Below are 20,018 nucleotides of genomic sequence, written 5' to 3'. Positions count from 1 at the left end.
GAAAAGAATGTGAAGAATGACTATCAGAATACTGATACTGTTCAGGTTTTTAGTTTTCTCACAGTCTCTTAAGCTATACCCACCCCTGCCAGATTCCAGAAAAGTGGGAGATCCAGTCTGTCTTTTGTCCTTGTCTTTCTGTTTCTTCTTCCCTCCATTCCTTTAACGGAACCCTCAGTGTCATTTTTAGGTTTTAATTGTGGCTGGACAGGTAGAGTACCCAAGGTACCTCTACCTGCAGTGGTATTATTTTCTCCCGGAATTATTTTTCCCATTCACCATATTGAACTGTGACTGCTTCCTCTCTCTGATGTATAGCCAGAACTGAAGCTACTCCCTTGATATTGCTTTGGGTTATAGAGGACACTGTAGAGACGTTCCCCATTAATTTCATTCCTAAGTCCAGAGCTGGGACAGCTCTGTGTTCATTCTGTATCTGTCTAAGTACAACAGAGAGAACTGCTAATGAAGATGTACCATGCGTACTGGCTAAATGCATGCCAAGATGCTTCTATGAGTATTGTAGTCTTCTACCGAAGGCACTATTCTAAGATGGAGACACATAAATAATATACTATGTTTGTCTTCGGTGGTAGTGTATGGAAACACTCCTTCCAACTGATTGGTTGTAAGAGCAATCCAGAAAGCCATTTCATCATGGTTCATGAGTACTTTTTCCATGATAGCCTTGATAGTCTGTGGACTAATAGTTTGTACTTGTGCTGGAGCAGCAGGTCCCATTGTAACAAGGGGTCTGGAGCTCAATGTATGTTGTACAAACTGTACAAGTCTCCTGTATAAGGCGACTTTGTAATTTAACACACCTACCACCTCTTAAAGTGTTAGGTTGTCAGTGCAATGAATGGGAGAGCATCCAGCCACAACTGGCCATGTAACCCCTTTATTGGTCAGGGGCCTCCAAATCTTGATAAGCCCTATAGTGTGCCAACAGGTCTACTGCTAAATATTCTTGAAACTGCCCTGAGGCAGCATCATTAGGCTCTAACTCCACCCATACATAAAATGTCTTAAAAGCATATGCTGGAAGTGCATCTATCAATCAATCAATCAATCATAACATTTGTAAAGCGCACTATGTACCCGTCAGGGTTTCGAGGCGCTGGTGGGGGGGGGTGAGCTGTTAGCGGTCGAAGAGCCAGGTCTTGAGGAGTCTCCTGAAGGCGAGGAGGTCCTGGGTCTGGCGCAGTGAGGTGGGGAGAGAGTTCCAGGTCTTGGCGGCGAGGAAGGAGAAGGATCTGCCGCCGGCAGTCTTGCGCTGGATCCTGGGGACGATGGCGAGGGCGAGATTAGCAGAGCGGAGTTGACGAGTGGGGGCGTAAAAGTTGAGTCTGGAGTTGAGGTAGGTAGGTCCGGTGTTGTGTAGAGCCTTGTGAGCGTGGGTGAGGAGTTTAAAGGTGATCCTCTTGTCCACGGGGAGCCAGTGGAGGTCCTTCAGGTGAGGGGAGATGTGACATCGGCGGGGTATGTCAAGGATCAGGCGGGCGGATGCATTTTGGATATGCTGGAGTCGTTTGATGTCTTTTGTTGGGATGCCTGTGTAGAGTGCGTTGCCGTAGTCAAGTCTGCTACTGACGCGGGCTTGGGTCACCGTCTTTCTGGTTCCTGTTGGGATCCACTTGAAAATTCTGCAGAGCATTCGAAGGGTGTTGAAGCAGGAAGAGGAGACGGCGCTGACCTGTTTGGACATGGTGAGGGCTGAGTCCAGGATGAAGCCGAGGTTTCTTGCGTGGCTGGCTGGGGTGGGTGGGGGTCCGAAACTGGTGGGCCACCAGGAGTCGTTACAAAAGTAACTGCCCCCCACCCCCACATTGGGGACACCTCAAGCTTTGAGATGACGAGTAACTGCTTCCCAGTAATTGCCCACTAACACAATACGTGGTGCTATATTAAATGGATTCAACTGAAAATTGGAATCAAATAATTAGAAAACCCACAGAATGGGAAATATCCTTTTATGAGTCAAGCTTGATAAACCTACAGAAATAAGTGCTCCCTTATCCCAGGTAGAAGGGAACCATGATTAATTTGGGCACCTTTGTAAGGACATAAAAATGATTCACATATAGTGAAAAAAATACACATTATGTAACTGTAAGCTACAAGCCCCATCTTGGGCATCAACTTTAGCATAGCTCTACAAGGTGTGCTTTTTCACCCCAGGGTGACACATGTGAAGTGGTTAAATGCACAAACAATGAATGTGAAAGGCAAGTTATTGTAGCCCTGCAGAACACTACTCAATGCGTTATTGAAATCGAGGTATTGCTTTTGGGTTACTAACAGTCCCTATAAAGGGATTTGGATCTCTGTGGTAACAGTAGCAAACCTATTTCGTTAGTCACAGTATCACAGACACACTGCACTAAGAAGAACAAACAGTTTTAAGGAGAAGTATTTATTACTATAGGAACCATCGGTTTCTTAGTACATCTAAAACAACTGCACAGAATATTATGAAAACAGCAAAAAGACATAACATAAATAACAAGAATAAAATTAGCATTTCTAACATGGTTAAAATGTCATCTAAACCTAACAGTCTAACTTCTACATGCTACATTAAGAAAACATGGAAGGAACAGCAAATTGCTGTCTACAGGTTCTTAGGAAGAAGAGACGAAGTGTATACCTTGTTGACAGCAAAGGTTGCCTTTATCAACAGAAGCGTGAAGAGGGTTCCCTTCAAAGAGTAAACACACTGTGGTCTTCCTCTGGAAGTTGGCTTTCTCGGCTTCAGGTGAGATGTAGCATTTGTGAAGTGTGCTGGCAGTAGGTGAGACCATCTCTAGCACAATCCCGGATGATAATCTGGGTGAAGTACCTCTCCTGTCAAGTGGTCAAGTGATAGTCAGGTTTTATCAGAAATTGGGATTTCTAACATACGTTTAGGAATGTTTCAAATACATTATGTGCATCAAGGTATGCGCCACAGATGTTTCCTTACGAACATGTAAGGTAAAAGGACATTAGTTCAGACTACACTATTTCAGCTAAGTATCTGTATTAGTTCTTATTTAACCTTGATCTCATGAAAAGTAGGCATTTGACCCAGACAAATGTCAAATCGCTTGACACTTTCATACTTCTAAGAAAGATAAGGTCAGGTGACATCTGCATCTAATGGCAGACATGACAATGATTTTGTATAAACCAAGGAACATGGCGACTTCCGCTATCTAAGATCGCGAAGATGGCAACCTCCATTATCCAAGACGGAGTTGGGGCTACATAAAATGGAGTCGGACCTTAGGGGTTTATGTCAATTAAAGGAAGGGGTAGTGATTCCTCATGGTCACATTATTCAGTTCTCTATAATCAATACAAGGTTAATGAGTGCCATCAGATGTGGGAATGAAGAATAGGAGCCCTCCTGGTAAAGTTGAATATATAATGAAGACTTGCTGCAGGTTTTCTTCCAGATAGACTTTAGGTACTTGATCCCCCTTGCATTTGCATACTGTAGGTTTGATACGGCCTTCTAACAGCAATGGTCATGGGGGGGCACTTTTGGTGATGCAAGACTTTGTGATAGCTCAGATACTTCCTATCCAAGGTTCCTAATCTATATATGTATAACAATACATTCATTAAATGTGAATGTGTGGAGCTGAGGGTCAGTGAAAGAGAATTAGTTTAAAGACCTGTTACATTTTCAGTGCCAAGGAGCATGGCTCTGTGTACATCTAAACCCAACATAGGTACACATGGGCAGCTTAGGCCTGCAGGGAGGTGGGTACGGAGCCCTGGAGGATTTCAGTCCAGTTCACCCAGAGTGATGGTTGAATTGATGGAGTGGCTGCTCAACCAGCAGACAAGTGGGTGCAAATCCCAGGGGCAGTCCAGCTCCATCCCTATGGAACTACAGCCAACTTCATTCATGAAGAAAAAGACATCCTCACTGAATGTGTAAAACCATAAAAAGCAGCATAGGTCAAGGTTGATATTTGTGGGTCAGGGTCAAGCATGCCTATACAAGGTCTGCTCTGAAGTGCCAGCAAGAGGTGGGGCCTAGCAAGTGACCTTAAGTGTCAAGTAATGGAAGCAGCAGAAGAAGGGACACAAGCATCCACCAGAACTGGCATGCTATCCTATTTGGTGGTAAATTGTTCCAATTAAGCTGCTGGAGGATGAAGCTGTAGTAGAGTCAGACTCAGCTAATCTGAGAGAATAGCAAAAACATAAGGTGATGGATGGAATGCTTGAATTAATCTCAGCCACAACAATCGCTCAGGCCCCGTACCAATCCACTGTTTTTTTGGCCACCATTCCACCCCAGTTTGGACCCAACAATATGCAAATCAGTCTTGACTCTGCGCTTCACTGGAACAGCCTATCCCAAACTGCCAGGCCAGGACCAGAAACAAGCATCTTGGGACCCGTTTCAGGGTATCACCCCTCATCAGCCAGGCTAGCTTGAATCCAGTGGCACAGTGAGCCCAGGACCCACGTCTGGGCATACCAGAGCACTTAGGGCAGCATATGCAAAAACAACAAGGTGATGGATGGAATGCTTGAATCGCTTTAGTCTCAGCCACTGGCAATTGTTCAGGGACGTATCCCAATCTATCGTTTTTTGCCCACTATGCATCCCCAATTGGGACCAAACCATATGCAAATCAGTCTTGACCCTGCTCCCAATGGGAACAGTTCAGCCTGAACTGCCAGGCCAGGTCCTCCCTGTACCGGAAGCAAGCATGCTGGGATCACCTCTCATCAGCCAGGCTAGCTTGAATTCAGTGGCACACTGAGCCTGGGACCCACCTCTTGGCATACCCAGCCCCCTTGGAGTGGCAGGTGCAAAAACAACAAGGTGATGGATGGAATGCTTGAATTAATCTCAGCCATCGACAATCACTCTGGCTACATCCCAATCCATTGTTTTTCAGCAGCAATCCCATCCTAATGCTTCATTAGGTGACTTCTGTGTGGCGAGCCTGTGCTAGTTAGTTGGGACTGACAATCAGAGGCAGACATTTAGTAAGCATTCATTATCTCTGTACTCACACTATAGCCCATCAGTCACAGGGATGTTCAGAAACTAAATAATGTGGAAAGGCGAACATGTAGCCTGACCACTCCTCAGCCAATAAACAATTGGCAAGCCTACCCTTGTTGTGCAGTTTCTCTGGCCCCATTGCTAATGAGCAATGGCAAGAATTCACAGCCAACTGTATCACAAGTTATTTTTTCCCAACCAATCCTATGTAACAAACTTTCCTACCACAAATCTAATGTTTCCATCTACCTGTTTGTTTCTGAGAACTTGTGTGGTACAAACTCTGTCCTTGACTGATGTAATTACCTAACAAAATACGCTTACTGTTGGAGTTATTTGCATCCTTGATTCATCATCTGCCAACATTTTAAAAAGTTTTTCTAATAATACAATTCTTTATTGACTATTGAATAAATATACTTTTCTAACAATTACATTAAACATATAATTATGCAAATTATTGTTGTTTCTGCAAACACAGAAACCCCAGATTATCTGGCACATTTGGTGTAGGAGTGCTTCACTTACTTTTTAAGTCAATAACTCCTTCTGCCGTCCTAATAAAAAGAGACATAAAGCAGATAATTGCAGGGTGGCAACAGGGTCTGCATGCATCAGAATCAGTGACTCTATATTATTAGAAAATCTTTTGCCACAGTGTTGTAATTTTGGCACTCTTCAAAGGTAAACTAAATTCACAGGTTTCTTTCTCAGTATCACTTCCAGAGGAAATGGGGTCCCTTCTTCACTTTGGTAAAGTACTCAATTCTGGTGTTATTTTTGATAGTCTATGTTTTAAACCCCAATTGAACTTGATTTCCTGTTGGAAAATGGCCCTTCGTGAAGGTCACCATAAACATTTTGCCTTCCTACTCCTCTTTTTCTGACTTTGTTTTTGTTGGCCTTAGGACTCTGAGCACCTTACCACTGCTGACCAGTGCTAAAGTGCATGTGCTCTATTCCCTAAACATGGTTTGATTGGTACATCCACAATTAGAATATTTAACTTACTTTTAAATCCCTAGTAAAGTGCACTACATGTGCCCAGGGACTGTAAATTAAACATTACTATTGAGACTGCTTGTGCCTCCCACTCAAGTAGCCTTATACTTGTCTCAGGCCTGCCATTGCAGAGTCTGCATGTTTAGTTTACACTGCCATGTCAATGGCATTTAAAACCTCTTTTCAAGCCTTAAACACCATTTTTATTACATATAGTGCCCCTAAGGTAGGCCCTAGGTGGCCCATAAGGCAGGGTGCCTTGTAAGTAAAAAGCAGGACATTTACTTTTAAGTTTCACTTGTGCTGGTAGTGAAAAACTCTCAAATTCATTTTCACTACTGTGAGGCCTACCCCCTCATGGGTTAACATTGGGGGTTCCTTATTACATATTCTATACTACAATTCCTTATTGAGAAGGAGTAGATATGTTGTGTTTAGTACCTGTGGAATTGTAATAATAAATACTTTTTCATGGTAAAATGGGTTTATTTATACAATTTTGAAAATTCCACTTTTAGAAAGTTGGCATTTTCCTGCTGTTAGCCGTGTGTGCCTGCAGCCTGTCTCCAATACATGTCTGTGCTAGTTGACAGCTGGACTTTGTGCATTCCCTCCAGAAGAGCCACTCACAAATAGAGCTTAAGTGTGACTAATGGACCATCAATATCCTGATGGCACATCCCGGGCAAGATGGGTGGGAGCAGTTGACACACCTGAATAGGCAGTGTCCTGCTTCAACATAAAGGGCTGCACAACCCCCTGTAGTGAGGCTGTTGCCAGGGACCTATCTTTGAAGTCCTTCCCCCACTTCAAAGGCACAACTGGGTATAAGTATTGGACCTCTGACCTTACCAAATCAAAACACTTCTGGACCTGTGAAGAACTCTGCCAGGACTGCCATCTAGACTGTGCTTTGGTAGAACTGCTTTTCTGCTGCCCTGATGCCCTTTGCCCTACTGAGGGAGAACTGGAGACATCTCACTTGAACCCAGAGGGCTCCAAGGTCTTTCTGGCTTACCTCCTGTTCTGATGACGTCTCAAGGACACAAAAGATTGCCAACACAACCTGCACCAGCACCTGGCCTTTGTTTGCTGCAGGTCTTTCCCTGCCAAATGGAGCCAATCCAGCCCTAGGCCCCTGAAAGTGGGTATAAAGTGCTGTCACTGCCCGAACCCATGCATCACCATTGCTGCAATGGGAACTGCCACATCTATCCTTGACACCCACCTATCACTGCTGTCGCTGAGGACAAGGACATCGCAGTCCCTACTGTGTGGCCCAGGATCGAAACATTGCTCTCAGTCAAGACGCATTGCCGATTTGCCCGTTGCGTGGCTCAATGACGACGCTTCACTTTCCTCTCAAAGGGTTCGAAGGTGACACATACCGGATTGCGTGGTTCTGAACTGACACCTCAACTACACTGCCAGGATTGACAACAACGCATCGGCTTTGCATCACCCCTTTCATCCCTCCTCACATCCTCCCTTGCTGTTGATGCAACCCTGAACTAAGGTACTGAATTCAGCAGGCCAACGTTGGTCCCTGTACCTGACCCACTCTCCATTGCAAGCAGCCTGACTTTTCAGATTTGACCCATTCTAGCACGACAAGGTAGTTCCGGCTGGAGCTTTATGTTTCTAAGCACTAGTTTCATTTATTCTTTAAAAATTCATATCTCGACTTCTACTTATTGGATTTTTGCTGTTAGGGTCTTGTTTTGTTCATTAAATTAAATTCTATTATCCCAACCTGGTGTCAATTATTTTTGTGTGGTGTTTTCCTTTTTTACTGCTTTAAGTGTTGCACAAATGCTCTACACATTGCCTCCTAAGTTAAGCCTGGCTGCTCTGTACCAAGCTACCAAAAGGTGAGCACAGGCTAATTTGTGGTGTGTATCTGACTTACCCTGACTAGGATTGTGGTTCCTGCTTGGACATCGCACACCTCTGCCAACCAGAAACCAAGCTTCTAACATCTCCAAAATAGCATTACACCAGCTATGCTTTCTAAAAGTAGCTCAGCAGGTTTCCACAAATCTCAGAAAATCTTTCTTGTTTCCTATTTCCCTTCCCCATGGTTATTGTATGACTGTACTATTGCATCGCCTATTAAAACAATAGAAGGATATAGGTGGAATGTTAGCAAAAGTCTCAGTCACTGGCAATCGCTTGGACCTCATGCTTGTCAATTGGTATTTTGGCCACTGTATAACTCCATATGGGGTGCAACCACATACAAATCAGTTGTGGTCCTGCTCCAATAGGAATAGTCCAGCACAAATTGGCACTCAAAACCCCTGTGAACGAGAACACAAGCAATTATAGGCTGGTGTTATCCTTCCATGCAATGGGCTTTATTCTGGTCTCCACAGCACATCTCTCTCAAATTCTAGGGATGTCAAAAATATGCAGCTCTTGTTATTTTGTCTGAAATGGCACAACCACATCACAGCAATGCTGAACTTCGTCCCCTGGCCACTGTTGAAAGAAAAGTCACTTTTCCAATCTCCAGGTGCTGTCTATTGTTGGTGGTTGAACACCTAGTTGTTTACCAGTAGGGACAATGTTTACAGTATATTATAAGATGCTATTTCCTTTCTATGTTTCTATACTCCAAGCAACTTTGATACAGCCATAGGGCATTAGCAGCACTTTACAAAAGCCTAAATCAATTAAATAAAAAAATTAAAAAAACATTTTGCCCTAGTGGTACAAATGTGCCATGGCACCAAAATTCACATACCAAGATATAAACCATATATAGAAATCTGCAGAGAGTAAATATGCTATGTTGTAACATTGTTGCAAGCCACCAAGAAGTTCTTTGACTATGTAGGGGAACAAGGCAGTAGACCGAGTTTCTTTATAAGGTCATAGAACTATGAGGTGACTTTCAATATCTTTTTATGTTCAGCAGAGGTATCTTACTCCTTAAAATATATGGTCATACCATCACCCATCCCACACCTGCCTAAATCCTTGGTGTTTTGCTCCTTTATGTGGAGTAGATAGTATGGTTGGAGGCAAGAAACATACAAGTGTAATCTGTAGTGTGAAATTAAACACACCAAAAAGCAGCGAGCATTTGGTTTACGTAAGAGACTGATAGTTTATACCACATTTTCTCCATATATAAAGAATATGTAATCTAAGACCTGGAGAAGGGAGTTTTGAAAGGATAAGAAGGCTCCACCAAAGTGTGCGTTGACTTCGTTTTGAATGTATTGTTCTCTGTTGTTGGGAATGAATGATATATAGAGGGTCATGTCATATTAGGATTTAGGGCCTGATTTAGAAGTCGGCAGACAGGTTACTCTGTCACAACCGTGACAGATATCCCGTCCGCTGAAATCTAAATCCCATTATATAGAAATGGATTTAGATTTCGGCAGACAGGATATCTTTCACTGTTGTGATAGAATAACCCGTCCATTGAGTTCTAAATCAGACCTTAAATGTGTTCAAACACAAAAAATATTGTTTTAATTGTATATAATATTTTAATGATGGTTGTGGTACTATTTGAAATATGAATATTTAAGGGAATTAACTATTTTGATAACCTTTTTGATGAATAGATGCATTGTACTTGAAATGTATTACTGTGTCATTGCAGTATTGAGATGCTGATCCATGCATCATATGTCTCATAATTATTGTGGTGTGATAAACCAGGCTTCTTTTGTTACTGTGGACTTTGGATCCTTCCTGGAACCCCCTTGTGATAAGTGGAAACAGGGTGGGCTTTAGGGCAGTGCAACCTGTGCAGCAGCACTGAGTGCTGACTTGGAAGGGGGGCACTGTGTTTAGCTATAACTTACTATTTAAAAGCACCTGCTGCAGAGTTCCTTGTGCTTCTATCTTTCAGGCAGCAATGAAAATGTCAAGATAACTTTTCTGATTAATGTTCCTGCTTGAGAGAGAGATAGTAGCGGTTTTGACTCGCCCTTAAGTAGTGCAGAGGGTTAATATACCTACTGCAAAGACAGATCTGTATTTTATGTAGATAATTTTGTGGATTAGTAAAGCAATCCTTTACCATTGCTTTAAAATAAGTGAAATGCATGAGAGGGGGCCGCTTTGGAGAGCTGAGGGACTCTTTTGCTAGGCAGCAGCAAGGGAATCCGAGGATGAGGTCAAGGGGGGATGACACCAAAAAAAGATTGTTGCACTGGGCGCCACTAGTGCTAAAGCTGGCCCTAAATGGACATATGTTCTGCTGCACCCAAACATAAACAGCATGGCGTAAACTGTCTTTACAGATTCGCTGAGAGTAATATGATATTTATTACCATTGTTAAGATATAGTAGGGGCATTTCGTGACCCCCTCTTGTCGTAGTTCATTCTCTCCCTCCACTTTCAGTAATGTTAATAGCATATTAAAATCTGAGCACCTGTATGTTTATTTTGTACGCATGATTTTGCTGCCCTTAGATGCAGTGACACACTCGGGCAGGTTGCAAAGAAGAATTTGCATGTTTTGGGGGAGATTATATAGGCTTGTGGTGCTGTAAACGGTGAAAATGAATCTGTATTCCCATCTGGTGTTCCACGACTTTATTGCCCCAATGCTGGATGCAGATGGCTGTAAAATGTGTTTTGAGAATACCTGGAAGCTACAAAGTAACAGACTTTTACCAGATGAACTCTAATAAGAGAGAATTACGCAGGCCCGTTTGCTGCAAGCAGCAGAGGAGTTCCTCAGTTAGAACCATCGCTCACTGTCATGAGTTCTTGCAGCGGCGCTTGATGTAACAAACTGTTTTATTTTGCTTGCAGCTGAAATGAATAGTCAGTTGGAGTGTGCAGAGCTTACAGAAAGTCAGCCTCAAGAACAATTAAGAGGTAAGTTATATGCCTCGACATTCTTTTCAGTTCAGGTATTAAAAAACAATTTCATTGGATTAAATCTAAAAATATGAATTAATAGAAAGGGAAATACCCATCACATGGGGCTGTCAAATGTATTCTGTTCCATTAAGCAATACACTGAACGGTTATAACTTCAATTACATTGAATATCTCTTTATTGTAATACTTTTCCAATAAGTGGCGAAAGAAAGCCCTGCAAAAAAACAAATGTAGCGGCTTATTCACTCCGAGGCACAAATGCAATTTAAGTGATATACAAGTATGAGAGTCAGAAATGTATGTCAATGCTTAGGAAACTCGCTGGCATTTTATATTGGCTCGAATTTAGTTCAGTTCACTCACTCCCAGGAGTTCTGGGGACGCCAGGGTAATAACGGCTTTATTGCCCCTGGCCTTACATTAGCTAATGCCATGTCACTAGACGGCGTTGACAAGGAGGTGGGGGTCCAAGAGTGTCAAGGAGCAACGCTGTGACACAGTGCTGTGATTTCAGCAGGATATGGAAAGCTATGATTATGTTTATTATCACCTATTAGATTAGCAGATATAAAGAGAAAACTGCTGCTCCTCTTCCCCAGGCACACACCAGCCCGCTCCCCATTTAATTGATACCAGTGAACTGCTGATCTGAATGTATCACCCCCCCTGCACATTAGGTGCAGACCTATTATTGGAGGGTCAGTCTTTCTGCAGGAGTAATTTATTTTGGTCGTAAGGAGACTGCGTAAAGTTTAGAGACTTTTAAGTGTCACAAAGGTCAGGACTGTTTTTGTATTTGCCTTTTCCGTAATAAAGCAGTGCCCTCCTGTGGAAACATCAGTATGCTTAGAAAGTGTGAGCTTTATTTACACTGTTTATTATTCGTCTCTGAAGGACAAGTGGGCTAGCACCAGGGCCAAATGTACAAAGCTATTTTGTGGTTGCAAACGCGAAATTTGCGTTTTGCCACTGCAAAATGGCCTTGGCTTGTACCATCTCTATTTTGCGAGTCGGTAACATGTTACCGACTCGCAAAATAAGGATTGTGACTTGCTATTGGGAAGGGGTGTACCAAGGGCAGCCCTTCCTAATTGCGACTCGCCGGCCCATTTATGATTGTTTTGTGACCATGAATGTAGTCACAAAACCAAAGCAGTTACCACCAATTTCAAATCGGTTGTAACTGCTCTGAAAAAATTAAACTCAAACGTTTCATTTTGATTTTTGAAATGCATCCCCTTTTCCTTTTAGGAAAATGGGCTGCATTTAAAAAAAACTGCTTTATTCAAAAAGCAGTCACAGACATGGTGGTCTGCTGACCCTAGCAGGCCAACATCCCTGTCAGTGCAGTCATTCACAAATGGGTTGCAAATTGCAAAATGCCTCGTAACTTATTTGCGAACCGCTAACAGTGTGGTTGACACTCTTGTAGATTTTGTTTTGCAACTTGCAATTTGTAATTTGCAAAAAAACGCAAATTGCGAGTCACAAAACAAAATGGTTGTACATCTGGCCCCAGAAGTTTCAGATTTAAGATTATTTAAATTTAGGACGTGTACAAAATAAGTCCTCATATCGAGCTCCATTAATATGGTCTGTGACCACAAGCTACCACAGCAAACTAAAAAAAAAAAACACCTTCATTAAGGGTTCCAAAATAACAGAATTCTCAAATATAAAAAGGATAACCCATCAAGCCAAAAAAATTCACTATCCATTCATATCTAGATATTTCATATCTATAATTTGATTTTACAATTTATATTTTCATTCATTTAGATATTGAGTTGATGTGTATTATACAAAAAGTCCTGTAACTCCTGGGGAAAAGAGGAATACAAAACTCACATGCACACAAACAATCATACAATTAAAAAAGCAGAAAGGACAAAATATATGTATAGCTGACAATCTAAGGTCAGATAGGAAACTCCTCCACTGAGGACACAGAAAATATAACGTAGCTGCTCCTCCAACATCAACGGGACAATCTGGTCCCTATATAACAATATGACTTAGTTACAAATCTTCAATTTTCAAATCTTCAGAAAATGCACTGTTTTAAAGAGTCCTCTATTCCTGATTTAATACTTTTACTTCACAATGATTTCTTGTTAGTTGATGAAATCTATTTCCATAGGCCATAGATCTGACAAGTCATAATTGAGGGGAGCTAAAGTCCAATAGAGTGTCTTTGTCCTTAGCAATGGTGCTGACGCGCGTTTTGGTGACAAGTGGCCACAAAGGGTCACTCACCTTCTTCAGGGCACACAGAAATTATGCATATAGAGCCAATCCCAGAAGAGGCTTTCGCAATCATGGACTCTATTGCTGCAATGGAAAATAATTACGCAAAACTGATATCTTGACGGAAGAGAAAGCAAAACAAGCAAAGAAAAAGAAAGAATGAAAGCAAGTGAGAGTCAAAAGAATAGTATATGGTAGTTCCAACCCCACAGGTGATTCTTATTTTCATGCAGGAAAAACCTACAGCTTGGAAAAATATCCAAAAGGTGTGTTTGCATGCACATGGTCATGAATTATTAGTTATCTAATGTCTTCACTAATCACGTAGCTTATTGCTCCTCAGTGCCACATCAAATAGCATTTCAAGGTGACTTGAATTTATTTATGTGTCCAGTAATCTAGTGAAAACTGATAAATAGATATCCTAAGTGCTGCTGGCTAATTCCAATGTGATGTTCCCCTACGCCATGAGAAAGAGATATGTGTAATAATCTCTTACTACTATATGGGGGACTCATAGGGCTCCAAAAACCCTCTCACTGTAATAGGCTCCTTCCTCAGTCATCGTCTTATAAAAGAGAATCCTTGTATGAATAGAAAACATATTTAAAAAAAGATCATTTTGATCAGGCGCAATGTGAATTTAAAAGCCATGATTAAATATATAAACGGCATTGATAAGGGAACCAAGACTCAAAAATAGCTTTCTGCACATCCTAAGATTTATTTACCTATTAGTTTCTAACAAGTAGTTTTGGAAGACGCTGGGTCTCACAGATAACCGTCATACTGGTCTTTTCATAGATGGCACACACTCGCCGAAAGCTCGCATTATAACCCGGAAGTACTTGCGGTTCAGAGCGGAACAATAATTTAATTGACTAAGGACTTCGCAAAGATTAGTTCCCAGACAAAGATACGCAGTCGCCATGTTAGTATGTTAATATTTTGGAAGCCAACTGAGGGGAGCCAGGATTCTCTACTGATTTGATATGCTTAACCTTTATTTATATGACAGAAAAACTTCACACAGGCTGAAAGAGAACAAAAATTATCAGTCACCATGTGTGAGTATTAATTTCAACAAACAGCAAAACGGAAGATGGTACCTCTTACTGAATAATAATTATCATATGGGAGAATGTCCCACAATGACAAGATTAAAACAGATTGTAAAGTAAGACAACTGGAAAGGTATCAATAATAGTGTACAAAATCGTACTCAACTGAAGAAACGATCCATCAATGGCTACAAAATGTGCCATATTGCAGGAGCTCCTCTGTGGAAAAAAACTCCATATCCTACTGCAGAAGAATCCTAAAAAGGACACCAATCGGCAGGCATAAATACCTACAAGATAAAAAATTAAAAAAACATAAAGCATGGATACATATAATAAGTAGATGTCAAAGAAGTCAGAACTTCACAATTATCAATGAAATAAATCTCCACGATGAGATAGAGAATGATATACATCTAACAAAAGGTCATGAATATGTATCGCAATATTCTCTTGGCAGGGTGAGAATGAGAAGGACCAACTTGTGTGTCAAAGGAACACATTCTCCCAGGGAATTTTATCGTTATGTCCTTGGTGCACTGTGTCTAAAAAATACATTCAAAAGACTTCTCTTTTCCTTCTATGTATGTCAGTGTCTCCATGGGATGCTACAATTTTCTCAAGAATGGTCCATTTCAATTCACCTTCCTGATGGCCCTTCTCAATACAATGATTAACTAAAGGAGCTTGAAGTCTCCGATTCTTGATTGCTGACTTATGTTCGCTAAATCGTACTCTGAATTGCATTCCTGTCTCCCCGCATAGCCTAAATGGCAAGAGAGAACACAGCTTATATACTTAGAAATTAATATAAAATGTTTATGAACTAATGTATAATAATGGTGCATAGAAAATGTATTAATGTATTTTGCTAAACTTGCGCTTGAAATGTGCCCACGGGGAGTGGCCTTCAATATATACAATGACTAATGAAACTGATTAGTAATGATGAAATGTTATGTTAAAGTATGAATTTGCACTAATATAAAAGGTTATATGTTAAAGTTCTGCTAATAAATCATTAGGCCTTAGTTAGCATGAGTCGAGGCCTAGCTGCCCGGTTTCATATTAAATGTGTTTTTCTAACGTACAGTGTGCTGACTTGCTGAAGGACATGAACTCATATTTTTTCCCAAGCTAGAAGATGAATGTAACTGTAGTAGATCTGTTCTCATGAAATTCGACTTGCTTAGTGAAACATTCTCGCTGAATGCAACAGTGTGGACTAGTCGCAGGTACAAGGTCTCCTGAACCGGTAAGGACAATGGAACCACTGACTGAAGATGCAAAGAGGACCACAAGAGTATGAAATCATACCGGACATTCTACCCGCTGAAGATGTCAATCATAAAGACCAATAAACTACGTGAGAACTGTTATGGGGTGACAATTTTAATGAAGTCATTGAAACCCTATTGGAGGGAGATAGCGGGGTGCCAACCCCAACCAATTAAAATTTAGGGGACTATACAAGAAAAGGGATAAAAACCCTTGACACAAGGAAGTAAATTAGACTAGGAGACTAGGGGATCGGAGAGAGGGGAGATGCCGTTTGCGACTTTTGCTATGACCCAGACACCTAGTCACTCTGCATAGGGACTTTGCTGTTTGGTTCTTCAAACCAACTTTGTCCTTACCTTGCCCGTTTGTACTTTACCTCCTTATGAGGGGAGTTCCTTTTACCCTGCCCTACCGAACTTTGCTGAATTCCTGGTTGATTTGAATCAACTGATGTCCTGAGGATGAAGACTGAACCTGTATGCTGACCCAATACGGAGGGTAAATATATGACAATTAAATTGTAATTGTCTGTTTGCTTTTCCTTTCTAGGTACCAACTGCTTCTTTTGACAGAGACCATAGTTAGATGTTTTCTAAATTGATGATGCTAAATTGTTTTGCATGAAGCCCAACATGCCAATGCTAATTCGAGGTTAGATGAGGGGTACACTAAACAGACGCAAATAGACAAATTACTGAATCTATGCATTGTTGAATAATGTGATAATGACACTCTGCTAAGGATTACCTATGTTAACGTCATGCTATATTCTATTATTCGTGGTTCTTGCTTTGATAAAATCTTATCAGAGTTGCCATATTGTGACTATGCTAATGTGTTTCTTGGTTTTGAGACTAATAAACTTACTAGTAGACTTGCAATCAATAGGGAATAAACTTCATATAATAGTACTAAACTGGTGTGGTTATTCATGACTGTAAGGTCATGGTGGTTTCTGAGTTTTATTAATGTCTTTGACTAATCTGAATTGTCTTATTATGGTAAACATTGATGACGTTATTGACATATTGATTGACATGTTGATTAGTTATCTCGTCCTAAGGTGTGTGTCTTCAATCAGGGTCAAAAGATTCAGTGGCCCAAAACGAGTCCCAGAGTGAGTAAATTAGTCATCAAGGGACGCGTTAACAGTTCTGGTAGCAGAGCGATGGTTTAGGCCCTTTGGGGCCCTAGGACGAAGGACCATTGTTCAAAAGTGTTTTTTTTTTAGATAATGCAAATTGGAGGTATGATGCGTTTCTAAATACCCCATGACTTTTCCCAGAATCTCAGAGCTCGTCTAAGTGAATTGGGTATGTTCTCGGTGTTCTAGCATGTGTGGTGTAGAATTTGCGCTTGCCCAGCTTATGCATATTGCAGGTGATTTGGGAAGTTTGTGTGGATTTAGGTCAGGTAATGTTGTTTTAGTAGGAGTGAGCGTACTCCGCAGTATGAGAGTAGGGAAGTCGGCGAACTTCATATGAGTGTGGTGCTTTGTGCTTAAAAATTATCCACGTACTTGTTGGTGATGTTCGAACCCGTCGTGGTCTAAGACTCCGGAGTATATTGACAAGTGTAGGAGACACTTGGGTTTATGTTGTAATTTGTGCGGTTTAATAGGTCAATCGGGCGTGGTTGACAAGTCGAGTTTTAATCAAATTGTGTGAGTGAAACCTTCGATGGAGATTTGGCAAGTTCTAAAGTGCACTAGAACAAACCATTGACAAGTTGAGAGTAGGATTTGCGGGTCAAATTCTGCTTGCAAGTGTGGGAGCTGAGAAGGAGAGAGTAGCGGCTGAGGCTTCAAGTGAAATCTCTGTAAAGTTCTGAAGCGATTGTTTTACCCTTCCTGTAGTAAACCGGCAATTGTTTTTTTTTTTGTTAAAGGTGCTCGCAATATTTTGCATTAGTTTTGTGTGAGGAGGACAAGCCGCAAGACTTTGTCAGCTGCAGTGTGTGTGAGTGTGATGTCACTTGAGCCGCGCTGGGATAGGTCAGTTGCCGAGAGGGGTCGCGCACGGATTGGCAGCCATCCGTGAGAGGTAATTGGTTGAGAAAGGTGGGTGAAGAGTGTTCTGGGAATTAAAGTCACTTCCTGATTAGATTTAAAACAAAATAAAAGACGCAAAAATTACATTTTCAAGGCTCAGAAGAGTGCTTTGAGGGGAGATACATACATTACAGCGAGTGTGGGGGAGCCCATACTGCCTGAGGGTACTCCAGCTTATATTGTAATGGAGGAGAAGGGAGTCGCGCCATGTCTTGGTGCAAATTGACAGAGAAAGAGGGATGTTTGGCATTTCCGGAACACGGAACGTTTAATGTAAGAATTTTGTAAAATTTACGAATGATGTTAAGTGTGCAAAAACCACCTCCGAGACCAGCTCAGTATGAAGCATTATCAATCTGGGATTTGATGGCCATACGACAGAGACAGCAGAAATTTGAAAGGAGAATGAAAAGAGCAGAAAAAACTTTAGCTGAGGCTAGATGGGATAATGAGACCAAGATGTGGAGAAGGGGAATAGTTGACGGACTTAAAATGTTTCCGGCATTAACACAAGAAGATGAGACACAGGGAAAGAAAGCCACTTGTAAGACAGACAAGGGCTCTAGTAAGCCAAAGGAGACTCAGAGGTCTTGGGTAGATGCAGGTGATTCAGACGATGAAGAGTTTCTAAATCAGTTGTTATATGATCGCCCGCCACCATATGCCATAAATTATAACATACAGAGCACTAGTGTGGGTTCTGAAGACCCGGCACAAAATAAGGGCATCACAAGTACAGTGCAGACAAGTGATAGAGTTTTGATACAGAATGGTGTCAGTGTACCCACTGCGCCAGACACACAGATATAGTTGCAGCCACCACAGATTCAGAGGCTTTATCCTGATGTTCCAGTATTAAAGACAACTACGAGTCTGATGGTGCCGCCTGATCCAGTATACACGAGATCAAAGTTAGTGCAGATTGAGCCAACTCCGCAATTGCTGCCCCAGCCACAGCAAAAGGTGGTTCCGAGTTACACTTCAGTTGCAGGACCGAAGTCAGTAGCTACAGCACCAATGATGAATCAAGCTATGGGAGTTAATGCTCCACAGGGTTTGGGATTTGGTCAGACACCAGCTGCTATATCATTACCAATTACTGTTGGTCCACCAGTACCGCTGTATGCGCAAGCTAAGCCTGGCGTATGTGATCAGGGAGTAATGACCCAAGAGGCAATAGGAGGAGGGTCCACAGGACACTTGCCGGGAGAACAGACAGTCGAAAGGTCTAGATCCTTGTTAGACTTTAGTCCGATTGGGGTTCCTTTGGAGAGAATGAGGCAAGCAGGGTTGGGAACACTAACGCCACAGGTACTGAGTACAAATACGACAAGACACCAATGGTGCAGTCTGGAAATATTTCGTTGCAAGGCTTAACAGCGCAACATTTGAACAAGTGGTTAGACAGACTCAACACTCCGCAGACTACTACAGTGACCGCAGAGAGGTCAGAAAGGGAAGAATACCTGATTTTTGTGAGACTGGGGTAGAAGCCATGGAACTAGTGGAAGGAAAAATAGGGGTGAACAGACTAGAGTCATACACGGAAGCAGAATTGAGGTATCTGTGCCCCAAAATAACTAAAGAAGTGAGCAAGGTGCATCAGAGGTTGGCAAACCTGGCAGATAAATACGGCATAGACATTGAAAGTACTAAACATTTGAAAAGAAGCTACAGATTAGACTTTGAGCTTAAAGATTTTGATCACATGATATATACCGGAATGAAAGCACATCTTAAAGAAATACTGTAGAGTGCTCAAATTTGGGGAGCCTTAGAGAAATGGGAAGGCAGATGGGCAAAGAAGAGAGATAAAGTGAAAGGTGATGGTCCGGAACCAAAGCAGGCTAAAGCCACACCGGACACGGGGACAATAAAAATGTTACCAATGAGAGAAACAGCCAAAGGGGTTCTAGTCCATGTACCGTGGTCTAGGGGTGACATCCTGTCATTCACAAATAATTATCCCAGGTTGAGAGAGAAGCCAATAGAATGGTACCAGCAGACGGACAGATTTGTGAAGCTTGCGAAATGTCTCTGGGAGGACTTGAATACCCTGTTTGAAATTATAGTTCCACCAGACTTTTGGCTTGAGTGCAAGAGGGGCGTAGATTGGCCGACAGAGGAGCCGGTAAGGGATAAGGTTACTGGAGCACCGTCTGCAGAAGTGATGAGGTATTATCATAAAGTGATTGAGTTTTTAAAGCAGAAAGTGTCGCTGAGAGTAACTGATTGGCAGAAAATTGATCGACCATCACAGGAGGCCAAAGAGTCGATTCATGCTTACTATGAGAGATTGTTGAAAGCATTCAAACACTACAGTGGCACTGAGGTCATTGAGCCGAAAGACATGAATCATCTTGTGTTCAGGTTTGTTGAAGAGCTGAGAGCAGAAATTAGCCAGATGATTAAGAATCATTTGATCTGTTGGCAAGCGAAGCCGATTAATGAGGTGTTGCAGTATGCAAAATACTGTAGTGACAAGACTGAATTAAAGCAGAGAAA

General features: G+C 41.8%; 1 protein-coding gene across 4 annotated transcripts in view; it reads left to right on the top strand.

Annotated features, from left to right (window-relative positions):
• The window catches only part of MACROD2 (mono-ADP ribosylhydrolase 2), a 5,612,477-nt gene that overhangs the window by 5,575,445 nt on the left and 17,014 nt on the right, over positions 1-20,018 (top strand). For all 4 annotated transcript variants that reach the window (XM_069234098.1, XM_069234097.1, XM_069234096.1 and 1 more), the window contains one exon: positions 10,803-10,868. In XM_069234098.1, coding sequence (XP_069090199.1) covers positions 10,803-10,868 — 66 coding nt within the window. The remainder of the gene's footprint in view (positions 1-10,802; positions 10,869-20,018) is intronic.

The sequence above is a fragment of the Pleurodeles waltl genome, chromosome 5 (assembly GCF_031143425.1).
Source record: "Pleurodeles waltl isolate 20211129_DDA chromosome 5, aPleWal1.hap1.20221129, whole genome shotgun sequence".
Lineage (NCBI taxonomy): Eukaryota > Metazoa > Chordata > Amphibia > Caudata > Salamandridae > Pleurodeles > Pleurodeles waltl.
This window is presented reverse-complemented; position numbering and strand designations above follow the sequence as displayed.